The sequence below is a fragment of the Mercurialis annua genome, linkage group LG2 (genome assembly GCF_937616625.2).
Source record: "Mercurialis annua linkage group LG2, ddMerAnnu1.2, whole genome shotgun sequence".
NCBI lineage: Eukaryota > Viridiplantae > Streptophyta > Magnoliopsida > Malpighiales > Euphorbiaceae > Mercurialis > Mercurialis annua.
The window spans coordinates 44,966,240-44,979,166 of record NC_065571.1 but is presented as its reverse complement, the minus strand read 5'-3'; the positions used below and the strand labels follow the sequence as shown (position 1 = coordinate 44,979,166).

The window sequence follows — 12,927 nt, the reverse complement described above, 5'->3', positions numbered from 1 at the left end:
AACTTTTCAAAATTTAATTACAATTTCAACACAATAATTATCTTTCTCATAGTATAAATTAATAATATTTTAAATATTTATATAATTAAATTAAAATTATTTTTACTCCTTAAATGTGCTTTCTTATCTAATCATTAATGAAGTTGTATATTTGTTTCTTCATTAATGAAATATTCATTATTATTAAAAAAATACAATCAATAATAAGATAGAATAATTGAAAAAAAAAACGGACAAAAATTGAAGCACTGTTAAAAGTTAGGACATAACAAAACCTTTCATTTCACCAAATGTTTAACCCTTTTTTATTATTCAACATTAGAGCACCCATAATTCATTGTCATTTCTTATGCTAAATTTAGCATAAAAAATAATAAAATGCTACATTTAGCATAACTTTCTAAATTTATTTTTAATATATAATGTTAAAAAAAATATTATAATTGCTTACTATGATAATTATCCATTAATTTTTTATTATGTTTTAAAAAAAAAAATCAATCATATATTTTATAATTTTTTTAAAATATACTACGATCACGTACGGAAATGCTGCCTTTCGGTTCAGCAATATAGAACTATAAATTTTATTTTTTATTGAGTTAATGTAAAAAAAAATCACGAACTTTACACGTTTTCTCATTTTAATCACGCAGTTTAAATTTTCTTATTTTCATGCACGAACTACCACTTTTTTCTCAAACTCATGCACGGTGCTGAGATGACACTCATTCATAGGTGTAAATTGACCTCCACCTCAGCAAATTATACCAATGGAGCCGTGACACCTCAGCACCGTGCATGAATTTGAGAAAAAGTGGTAGTTTGTGCATAAAAATGAGAAAATTTAAACTACGTTATTAAAATAAAAAAAACGTGTAAGTTGGTGATTTTTTATGACATTAACCCTTTTTTATTTGATATAATAATAAGCTCTTTTAAATAGAATTGTTAAGTGAATTGATGAATTATCAAAAAATTAAATATCTTATAAATTATTTTATTATATGGGCGTGTGGTCTGTAATTAAAATTTAATCAATCAAAATTGTAAAAAAAAAATTAAAAAAAAAAATTAATAAATAATGCAAAAAATAAAATTATAACTAAAAATAAATTTTGATTGGTTGTTAAAATTTAGTATATGCTATAATTCATGCTAAATTTAATATAAGATATAGCATATGCTAAATTTAGATGGTGTATAGCATAGAATTGAAGTTGAATTTAATGATTAGATATAATCATAGCATTAGCATGTCAATTTAACATTGCATAGTAAATGCTCTTATTCCTTTTAGGCTCACTGAGGCTCTTAAAGACTTGCTAAAAGGGAAAATTTAAGCAACAACCACTAAACATATTTTTGGAAATTTATTGAAAGCCAAATATACTCTGAAATAGTGGATTCAACAAATCTATACCTAATTTAGTGCCTATCAAAATTTCATCAACATATGTTACACTAGGAACAACCCCTCCAAAAGAATCATAATCTTCAAATGGGCAGAACCTGAAATCACTCGCTAATTCTGCATGTCTAACACAGTTATTATGCCAGTTAGAATACAAACTCCTCTTCTTCTGCGCCAACTGATGATACTCTATCTTTCATCTCACCGAGAGCAGCAGCTGTTGAATCGCTTATTCCCAGCAGCTGCTGCAAGCGGGACAGCTTTTCCGGCGCTGGCTCATTTTTCATATATATTGTAAATAAATCAGCTAGCTCCTCCGGCACCTCCCATGTCAATGGCTCTGAAGGCACAGCTTTGTCACAAGCCAGCAGGTCATTAAGAGTCGAAACCTACAGAAAGCACTTCAACTTTTAATAAATAAACTTTAATGCCTATAAGCATAAATATTGAGAAATATCCAAAAATGAAAGAAAAAAAGTTCAACATCCATGCTCATAGAATCCATACCACTCCTTTATGATTTCTCTGCCTCAGTAGTGCCACAGCCTGAATTAGTGAGTTTGATAATCTTGCCTTTGCGAGCGCATCAATGACGCCTTTTGCCTTCTCAACATTGATTTTGAGATCTGCAGGGATTTTCTCAAAGACCTCCTCTTTATCAAATTCACCAGTACCTGATGAGAAAATTTCATCCACTGTTTTCTTGAACAGGTTCTCTCGTAACCTCTCAGATATCATGTTGTCCAAATCAACATTTGCTTCCTTCAGTTCTCTTATCTGTTGTATATTAAGCCTTCCACGACTTATAGCAGTTTCAAGGGCAGCTGACATTTTTGTTGTTGTAATGCTCTTAATTACCTTCTGCGCAGAATCTGGTGGTAAGCCAACTTGTTTCTGTACCTCAGTAAGCTGATCGATCCTGGCTTTTGTCAACTGTCCATCAGCTAAAATAACCTCAGCTTGTTGCCTGAAAGCTTGCTCAGCGAGGCCCCTATGTACTTCCACAATTTCCTTTACAGTCAAACCCAAAATGCCACCAAGGTGATTTAGGAAAACATACTCGGAATCATCCTTTTTTGTGGTGATTTGAGCACCAAAAGGAATCCTGGTCACCTCCCCAGTTAGACAGTATAGCAGATATGTCTTATAAAGGTCTGTCCTATCTCTTTCAGGAAGATCATCTTTGACATTTATCTCTGTCTGGCCTGGCTTACCCATCTTCGCAGCAAGTTGCTCACTGGGCTTTACTTTCCTAAGAGTCTCGATGGACTCCCACTCTTCATCATCCCATTCCTCATCCTCTTTAATATCTTTCTCTTCCTCCTTTGAAGGTTCTTCTGATTGAGTATCAGAAGATTCCCCTTTAATGTCAGCCACCAGTTCAGTTACAACCAACGTATTGAATGCAATCATTTTCTTTAGTTCTTTGGCAGCCTCGGTTCGATTGTCGGATGTTCGTGCTCGCTTTATATAGTTCATGAAAATCTTCCGAACCTGCAAGGCAGATCACAGATGTAACAGAGTAAATGCGAACCAGTCAAATTTTGAAGCGTGTGAATTTAATGTTGTAGAGCAATCTGAAAACATGCTCACAGCTTTACTGGCAATTGACATAGCAGCATCCCGTGTTAATCGCAAGCCATGAGCTGCCTTTCTCACTGCCTTCTTCACATCCATATCGTAACCATCAACACCTGAAGCAATTGCTTCTTTGACCACCTGAAAATGCAAACTAACCAGGGTAAGCATATTTCAATTACTCGGCAAACAATTAGCAGTAAAAACTAGCATCAAGTAAACAAAATCGACAGCAATGTTCATATCTTTTTAATTTCAGAAGAGAAAATCACTTTTATTTGCACAGGAGGAAGTGTCTCTGAAAACGTAAGCAGAATTCTAAACAGCAAGTACATGAAATCCTTGTACTTAATGGCGCAAATCAAATTTTGCTAGTAACTTCCGAAGAAAACGAGCAATTCAAGGAAAACCAACAACCCCAAAAACGAGTGCATCACCTTTTCTTTTATCATTGCCAAACTAGACCATAACATTGGTCATACTAACTTTTATATTTCAAATTCTCCATAAATATAGAGAAATTCTTGTGTGAACCAAGTTCGCCATGTAGAATTATAAACACGTGGCAATAATAGATGCTATAACCAATCAATAAATATCACATTAATTATAGTTAAAATATAAGCAATTAATATGATATTTATTGATTTGTTATAACATCTATTATTGCCACGTGTAATACAATAAATGGATGGTTCATAATTCTATGTGGCGAACTTGGTTCACGCAAGTATTTCTCCTGTCCATAATCATGTGTTTCTTTAGTGTTCCATTGTGTCAGATACCCACCCTCATAATCAGTAGCAGACATATATAAGGATCAAAAATCAAAAGTGGCATTACCTTTTCAAACAAAGTGCCACATATGTCAGAGTGACAGGCGTCAATAGTTTGTTGGGGAATGCAGAACATGACACGCAAACGGTTCAAAGCAACAACATCCTCTTCACTAAGCTCTCCATCAGCCACACATTGCTGGAGCTTTTGCCGATAAATTTCTATAACAAGACAAATAATTCACTTTTACATTACAATACTCAACGTTACTGAACTTTTCACGTCTACAACACATGAAAAAAAACTGAAACCAGCAACAAATACAGAGAATAGTTAAAGATCTCAGCATGACAGTGAAATCGGTGGCCTGAAAATATGTGTTACCTTCATGTACCGCAGTTGCCTTTCCTGCATCAAAGTGCAACTCTTCACACAGATTTTGAAGGAAGGCAGCTTTGCTATCTGCCTTTCCCAAGTCACCACTGGAAACTGCCTGTGCAAGTCGTTTACGGTATGCCTTTGAGGTAATATCAAGTGTAATTGCTTCTGCTTCCCTTTTCCCTAAACCAAATATATTCCTCAACTGATTCAATGCTGCAAGCTACCAAAACAAAACAAAAAAGAGCAAAAGGATTAGAGGATAATACAGCATATATGAGTGTGACTTATAAAATAACTCATTGATGATGAACACCAAAAATCAAAGAATTTTCATGAGTCGAATCACATATCAAGATAAATAAATGATTAAGTAATCAGGCGGAGAGTAATCCAAAGAATCAAAACATTTCATTGTTGGTATAGAACTTATTTTCACATGCAAAACAAAGTTACTAACATAGTTGTTAAAGCGCAAGGCGCACCCGAAGCGCAAAGGGTCCTATATAGCTTTAAGCGCAAGGCGCAAAAAAAGCGCACGCCCGAGTGAAGCTCGGCGCATATATGTAAAAAAAATTAAAATATCTAATTTGTAGTTAAATAAATAAATATACCTTTACTAGTCAACTAATTTACATGATTTTTTATTTTCTATTTACTAATTTAATAGTTAAATTTTATTTTATGAACTTAAATATATTTTTAATTTACATTTAGAGAGCTAAATTGGCCTTTTTTGCTAAAAAGAAGAGTCATTTAAAAAGTTAACCATTACTTATGTTAAAAGACCCCATTTAGTATATATTAAAGCCTTTAAATGTATAATATTGGTCTTGGGCTGACTAAAGAAGGCCCAATAAGACATTAAAGGAAACTTCTATTCTCTTTTCCTGTCGTATTCTAATTTTCCAAACAAACCCTAGCCACAGCAGCGCCGCATGTCTGCCATTTCTTCTTCTTCCTCCTTTATTTTCTTTTTCGCCTGTTTTTTTCTTGAAGTGTCCGGGTAACAGAGGTTGCGCTTTGCGCCTCGCAGACATCGCCTCGTCGCTTTAGCGCGCCTGAGGCACGCCTGGATGAAGGTGGTCGCCTCAGGTGTTTCTGAGGCGCACCACCTGCGCTATGCGCTTTTCTTGCGCCTTAGCGCGCCTCAGGCGCGCTTTTAACAACTATGGTTACTAAGGTGGGTGTCTTACAATATAGTATAGTAGTGATTCACAAATATAATCACAATAAAAGATGATGCATCTCCCTACAGTTAAAGGGATGAGAAAACAAGTGTAGTTCCCAACCTCAATGATTTAATATGACCCTTGTCAATATGCACGGTCCTAGTAAAGGACTAGATTATTAAATTAAAAAGCGAAATCGTCAATGATATAGAAAAATCCACCACGAGAAGTCTCCTAAGTTTGCACGTACATGTATTATGAACGCTAGAAATTTGGAAGTATAGTCAAAGATGGTGAGATAATCATAACAGCTGAAGCAGCAAAGGGGAGAATACTTGAGGTACATACAACAGAAAATATAATAAAAATATAATAATTTTGACATCAATAGTGTATTATGAACTATATGCCTTTAGAATTCATAACAGAAGGTAAGTTTATCAAGCTGTAAAACCGAGCCGTGAAAGAACTATACCCCTTCAAACAAATAGGGGAATGCAGTGACCCATTACATGGAATTGCTCTTTCCTTATATAAAACTGAAGGTTGCTGATAAAGCATGGAAATGACCCGTCAACACTCGTTAAAGTTCCAACACGATACAAACACTACCTACCAGAATCTAGCACGACTTTGTTATTTATTTTTTTTAAAAGTAAATAATCAAGAGAATTATTGTTATAAAGAAGGAATAGTGCACGACATTTAGCACTCTTTTACTAAAAAATATTACTGTAGTTCCACTCTGAGCTATGAACCAAAATTCATATCACTAAGACTAAATGACAATCTACTAGATATACAGAAATGCCTTTTTGCTATTAACACATTTTTTACTAGTTTAACCTGGAAACCTATGCCTGCCTCTAGATATCATCATTGTATCGATACATTCAGTTTTAATCTACCATCATTTGCACTATATCTAAAGCATCTCAACCTCTATTTGTACGTATATTCAGGAGGTGCTAGTGCTACATATATATATATATATATATATATATATATATATATATATATATATATATATATATATATGTATATATATATATATATATATCTTTTGTACTATATATATGTTGTTTCCAATCCTTTGATGTATATCAACATATCCTTCTTAGAATTTTCATACTCGGCCATGTGAATGCTGATATTGTTTTCCAGCACTATTACTCTGCATCATAAGATCCTATTTCAGCTTCACAGTTCACACATTTAATTTTATTTTATCAAAGTTCACCCATCTTATCTAAACTCAGTATTTACAATCTCAAAAACATAATTCGAGGTCCCGTTTGTATCACTTCACAGTGCAAGAATGTTTTTTTCTTCTTTTGGAAAAGACAAGCCAGTGTGGTTACCTGTACCTTAGGTACATAAATCAATTGAACTAATGAATATGTTATTATGAGTCATATAAAAGCGTAACTGTGCAAAACGCTACAACACTAAAATAAAAAATAAATCAGCACAATAGGAAGTACAAACAGAGATTTGTTCACCTTATTTTCTTCCATACGACCACCAGATAAAGCATCTGTGATATATGCTCTATAAAGGAGCTTCAAGTCATCCATCTTTCTCTCATTGTCATAGTCGCCACCTAGGTCGCAAAGTTTTATTAGTGCCAACTTGTGGATTTAAAACATTAAAAATCATTCACGAAAAATAGGAAAGCAAAAGCTTCATTAATTTCCCCACCTAGTAAAGATATTGGGCCAACACCACGGGCAAAGGAAGCTGCATCAGCGTGATTCTTTAATGAAATAAGGTTATTATTGAATGCCAATATTGTATCAAGCTCTTCTATAACCCGCTTGACACCATCGCTGTACAACCCAATTTAATTAGATGATGCAAATGACATGCACTACAATGTTGAACGATTTTGGAAAGCAGCACTTCTATAGAGGAACGAATATGTCTTCTTTAAAAATCTAGGACTAAGAATTTGACTTATTAAGCTTCAATTTAATGGAGTGATAGTGATCATACACAGCTTTAGTCCGGGACTTTAGGACATTCAATGCTGCTGATATATTCTCTTCAGCTAGTTTTCTCATTTCCTGCCTGAACAAGTCCTCTGCAAGCTGTATGAAACACAACACACCATGTAAATGACCAATTATGGCCTAAATCAACACAGCTATGCGAGAAAAAGAGAACCTCGTCAGAAAGTCGATACTGAAGTTGTGCTTGCCTGAGGCTTACAAGCTCCTCAACATCGATATCTATTTATGATATGAAAGGGAAACATATTAGCAAATAACTGAAATGACATGATGTAACTAGCAAAATGAAATTACAATCTAATTGTTGCAACTATTAACAAAAAAACAATATCAAAAAGAAATTTCAAGCATGCCAGACTTAATAGATGTAAGAAATAAACTTATTCTATGTTTATAAGTTGACAACAGTTCTACCTCCACCCTTCAAAAGGATAGGTGTAACAAATAAACTATGTGAATTTTTTTTTTTTTTTTTTTTTGAGGATAAGTATGTGAACTTTTAAAACAACGCATATTGGTTGCTCTTTCACAGATCTGTAGGATTTGATGCATGAACAATTGACTGGTAATTAATGATAAAGAAGTAGAGAATATACAGTTGGCCGCCAACTATAAACCACCAAGCATAGAATAGAACTAATTAGTCCTGAGAGCCACAAAACACAGTACCATATGGATAACACCAAACACATTAGAACTCTATCAATATCTATATCGCATTTACCTCTACTTATAGACTTCAGCCTTGAAGCATACAACCTCTGGGCATTATCACGAATTGCAATCTGAACCTGGAGTAATCAAGATTAAGCAGACAGAAATAAATATCCAACCATGAAAAAAAATCTAGAGGATGACAACCAATTCATACATGAGAGGCTGTGAACTTTATTACATGTACACGTCTCACTAACTTAAAATTCAGATAATAAATAAGAGACATTCGCATAATAATATTGCAATTGCATAAAAAGGGATTAAAACAACCAGATAGACTAGACATGGATAAATGCAATGAATAGTACCTGAGAGTCTGTAAACTTGAATACACGTTTCCAAGGTAAAAGAAAAGATGATGCATCTCCAAAAACAAGAGTTGATACATAAATCAACTTCTGAAATGCCTGCACTGGAGAATCAGTAATAATGGTCAAGCTCCATACCGCAATTCAAACTCCCACATAGACGGCTATCATATTCAAAATAAGAAATGAATAAATGAAATCAAAACTGACATACCCGTCGCTCCTCTATATCACCTTCACGGTCTCCAGTTTCAAGCCTTTGCCTAAAAATCCGCCTACCAATCTTCAAGAAAAAAATGCAAAGTAATAGTTTAAATATAAGAAAACGCCCACTCGCCATGTTTAATCATCAGCATCACCATTCCTTTTATAAAGATTGCTTGTTTTTTCACATAAGGTAAGGGTCGTAAGCGAAGCTAATGGCAGATAAATGTGAGAATACCTCAACATGCATATTGGCAGCATCAGGGTCATCAATACCCAATGCATTTTTAAAGTTGATTATTGTTTCAACTTCATTTCCTTTAAGCGCTTCACTTCCCGGTGGGAGGACAGATGACACAAACCTAAAAACAAAGTACAATACAAACTAGAATTAATCAAACTACCTTGTTGCAAATTAATTTACAGTAAGTAAAACTCCATCCAATTGATAATAAGTCCGATTTCAACTCTCACCGGCAATAAATATCGCAAAGCTCGGCATTAAATGCCTCGTTCTGCTTGCTCACACCGTATCTAAGAAATATAAAATTCACCATTAGAAACCAAATAAAATCAAGAAAGCAAAAATGAGACATTCTTTAAGTTAAACCTTTTGGCAATTTGCTCAATATCCTCCTTTTTAACAGCTTTTGGATCATCGAATCCCGCAACATAATTATGCAAATCGGTCGCCGCAACTTCAGGGACGCAAGAATTAATAGCAAAGGCAACAGCAGCTCCAGCAGCACCAGCACCAGCAGCGCCACCTAAAGCTAAATTACGGCTCTTACCAAACTTAAACCCTAATCCATAACCAGCAGCAACAGCACCAGCAAGAATAATAGCTGAGGTTGCTAATCTAACAGGCGGTGACAGATTAGCCACCACAGGCTGAATTCCAGTGAGCTCTCTCTTCCCTCCAAACACTCTGGATTTATCTGAGGTAGTAGAATCGTCCGACGTGGCATCAGTTGATTGGTCCGATGAGTTCCGAGGAATTGAAACTCGGTAACGGCGTCGTTTATCGAGGGTAAGAGATGACGGGGTCGTGAGACGGAGAGGGGAGAGAAAAGGCGGAGCGGATGACGTCGGAGAAGAGGTTGTTAAGAGAGAAGGTTTCATGGCTGCGGCAAACGACGGCGTTTTTGGAATGGAGAATTATTATAGGGTTTAACGAAGAAGAAATGAAGGAAATAAAGAAGAAGATGAAGAGGATAAAAGTTTAGATAGAATTTAGAAACAGTGGAGAAGGTGCACAAATGAGCCTCGTGTTGCGGCCGTATCTCGTATGTGACCTTAATGATTTTTTATGTGCAAAAATAACCTTAACCCCCTTTGGAATAATTTCAATTATCAATTGATATTCTTTTTTTATATAATTTATTTATAAATGAATCATTCTTCATTTAAAAAAATTGGAATTCATTTATAAAAAAATTATACATTTTAAATAAGAAAATGAAATCTAAAATTAAAATAAATTTTACATATTTATTTTTAAAATAAATCTTAATTTTTTTCTATCTGAGATATGGTTAGCGGGATTAGTTAAAAATTCATTTTTTTTAACTCAACCTACTGGCTGCACCCTACACCTTTTGGGAGGTGCGTTATGAGTGAAGCTAACCGGGCTATCACTTGTTTGCTTTTAAAATTGAATTCCTTATAGCTTTTTCCCATATTAACTTTAGACATTTTATATTTTCAAAAAAAAACTTTAGACATTTTATTAAAAAAAATTAAAAATGGAAATAATCATTAAACTATTTTATAATATGTTTTTTTAATGAAGAATGATTCTATTAAATCAAATGCAAAACAGTTACATTAGTGAGAAATTCAGAAAAGTGACAAAACCATTCCAAAAGACCTGAAATGGAATCGGTATGTTGCGCAAGAACATGCGCCGTCTGATTCACGTATCGCCTCATAAAAACAAAAATAATATTATCTAACTTATGTACTATCTCCAACCAATTATCAATAAGCAAATCTCGATCAACAAGACTTAGATTCTTGATTTTCAGCACTGACTCCATCACATCCGACTCGAAGATAATATTTGATCTACCTTTGAGCCAGCTTAGCGCTTCCCAGATCCCTATTAATTCGGCCATTCTCGGAGAATAAGCTCCAACCCAATTGCAACTACGAGCTTGAACAAACTCCCATGCGGATTCCTCACAACAATGCCAACACCGCTACGTTAATATTTGCTTTCATCCTACCTTCAGGCGGAGGTTTCCAGTTAACTAACTCATCTTCCTTCTCGAGTACCGCTTCTCTGAGGTTACCCTTCCTTGACTGAGCCGACTCCCAAGAAGACAATTGAAAACAAGTTACAACTGTAGTGGACACTACTGAACCAACAGCTTTCTTTCAAACAATGTAGTTCCTATTAATCCATAGGTTCCAACTAATAAAAGCTATCAAGGACTGTTCCTCCATCGCACGGTTGTGGAGCCGCCCAGAACACCAATCCATCACATTATCTGAAGACCCACCAGCCAATAACAATCTAGTGACCTTCCAACACTCTTTCTTCATAAAACAGATGTGCAACAAGTGGAAAGTTGACTCTTTAGCAACATTGCACACCACACAAATGTCATAAACAAAGAACCTACGGCTAGCAAGGGCATCGACAGTTGGTAAAAAACACGTGCAAAGATGCCACAAAAATTCTGAATGTGTAACGTAACTCTAAAACCTTCCAAATCCTCCCCCAAACATCACTCGGCTGCTCACTGATGTTACCACAAATTGCTCAATAAAAACTCTTCACTAGAAAGTTACTTTTTGGTTCAAGCGTCCACCACCACCTATCTTCCACATTACGGCTACTCACTGGAACAATCAAGATCCTCTCCATGTCATCCTTTTCAAATATATCTCGAACTAAGTCAACATCTCAATCATTATCGTCGACTGCAAGCAGTTGGTCTACACTGGCAGTTAACAAGTTTGGCGGCTGAACTATATTAACATAACATGAGCCCAATCCAAACAGCCATGGGGTATTCTAGATTTTTGTCTTCTTGTCATTTCCAATACGGGTTCTTGCCCCCAAATTCATTCCCGCCTGAGCCTCGAAAATACTCCTCCAAATAAAGTTAGGATTTGACCCTAAATTGGCTTCTAGAAACGATGAGCTATAGAATAATACTTTACTTTAAACATACGAACATCAAATTATTTTCCACGTTAACTAAACACCGCATTTGTCTCGCTAGCATAGCCACATTAAATTCTCTTATTTTCTTGAAGCCTAAGCCGACATATTTCTTTGGAACGCACAACTTGTCCCATCTTGCCCAATTAATACCTTTCTTGCTAACTTGATCTCAACGCCATCAAAAGCTATTCATCGTATGCTCAAGTTCATCTCAAACTTTTGCGGAATAAGGAATGCATTCGTCACATAGTTGGGCATAGATTGACCAACAATTTTGATTAAAATCTTCTTACCCTCACGAGAAAGAAATTTTGCGTTCCAACCTTTGATTTTATTCCAAACTACCTCCTTAATAAAACAAAAGATTTGGCTCTTGTTCTTCCCTACTAGTGCAGGCAGCCCCAAATAGTTGTTGCAGTCATCATCCATCGCAACACTTGTCACGACCCAAAATTGTGGGCCGCGACCGGCGGTAGGGAATGGGAGTGGTTGCTCCGGAACCCGTAGCAAGTCTAAAATCATTCTAACCTTTCCGCGATAACACAAAGATACAAACGATCAAACATCTATCATAAGCGTAATTCAAAACCATATACGATATATACAAACTTATATTATCATAGGATAACCAGAACATCAGAGTATATGTGATACAATAAAACTATTTGTCAGACACAACACATCATTAGGACTCGACTACTGCATCTCTATCGATTAAAATCTTCTTTTCTTTACATACTTCAAAGGTACAGAGTTCTGGAACAAGAATAGAAGTCCGTCACGCCAAAATGCTATTTACCTGAAAGGAAAACAGTATGAGGGGGTCAGTCGACACTGAGTGAGTTCATATTTACTTACAGTATTATACAAAACAAATTGCATAAACATGTATCAAAACATATAGCAAAACAATCCAAATATTAGATCTGATTGACACCCTAATCTTAAACTTATAACATAATCGATCCGAACTACATTCAAACCTATCATCACAAAGCTTCTTTAATCTGAATGGTATGGTCCCGAGATAATTCCACCGAGTTAACTAATACCATGTGGCATAGTCCGTAGATAGTTCCACCGACTTAACTCATGCCACTTCTCAAATCCAAACGAGTGATATGAGTCCCAGGATAGTTCCACCGAGTTAACTCTAGATACAAGTCCCGAGATAATTCCACCAAGTTCAACC

General features: G+C 35.3%; 1 protein-coding gene across 1 annotated transcript; it reads right to left on the bottom strand.

The window, feature by feature from the left end:
- Nucleotides 1-1,338: 1,338 nt before the first annotated feature.
- On the bottom strand, nucleotides 1,339-9,835 carry LOC126668856 (protein TIC110, chloroplastic). The gene is made up of 15 exons (XM_050362068.2): nucleotides 9,171-9,835; nucleotides 9,035-9,094; nucleotides 8,799-8,922; nucleotides 8,571-8,639; nucleotides 8,357-8,455; nucleotides 8,056-8,122; nucleotides 7,486-7,550; nucleotides 7,315-7,409; nucleotides 7,025-7,148; nucleotides 6,822-6,926; nucleotides 4,154-4,370; nucleotides 3,836-3,990; nucleotides 3,008-3,133; nucleotides 1,922-2,908; nucleotides 1,339-1,803 (listed from the first exon to the last, which is right to left on the bottom strand). Exons 1-15 carry the CDS (start codon nucleotides 9,680-9,682, stop codon nucleotides 1,561-1,563), a joined length of 3,048 nt encoding a protein of 1,015 aa, XP_050218025.1. The 5' UTR covers nucleotides 9,683-9,835; the 3' UTR covers nucleotides 1,339-1,560.
- Nucleotides 9,836-12,927: the final 3,092 nt, after the last annotated feature.

Bases quoted from the DNA above. Each gene is read 5' to 3' on its own strand.
- LOC126668856 (XM_050362068.2), bottom strand. From the start codon at position 9,682: ATGAAACCTTCTCTCTTAACAACCTCTTCTCCGACGTCATCCGCTCCG. The intron at 8,456-8,570 runs GTATGTCAGTTT...TCTCCAGTGCAG, and splicing joins GTGATATAGAGGAGCGACGG to GCATTTCAGAAGTTGATTTA. The intron at 1,804-1,921 runs GTATGGATTCTA...TGCTTTCTGTAG, and splicing joins AGAGAAATCATAAAGGAGTG to GTTTCGACTCTTAATGACCT.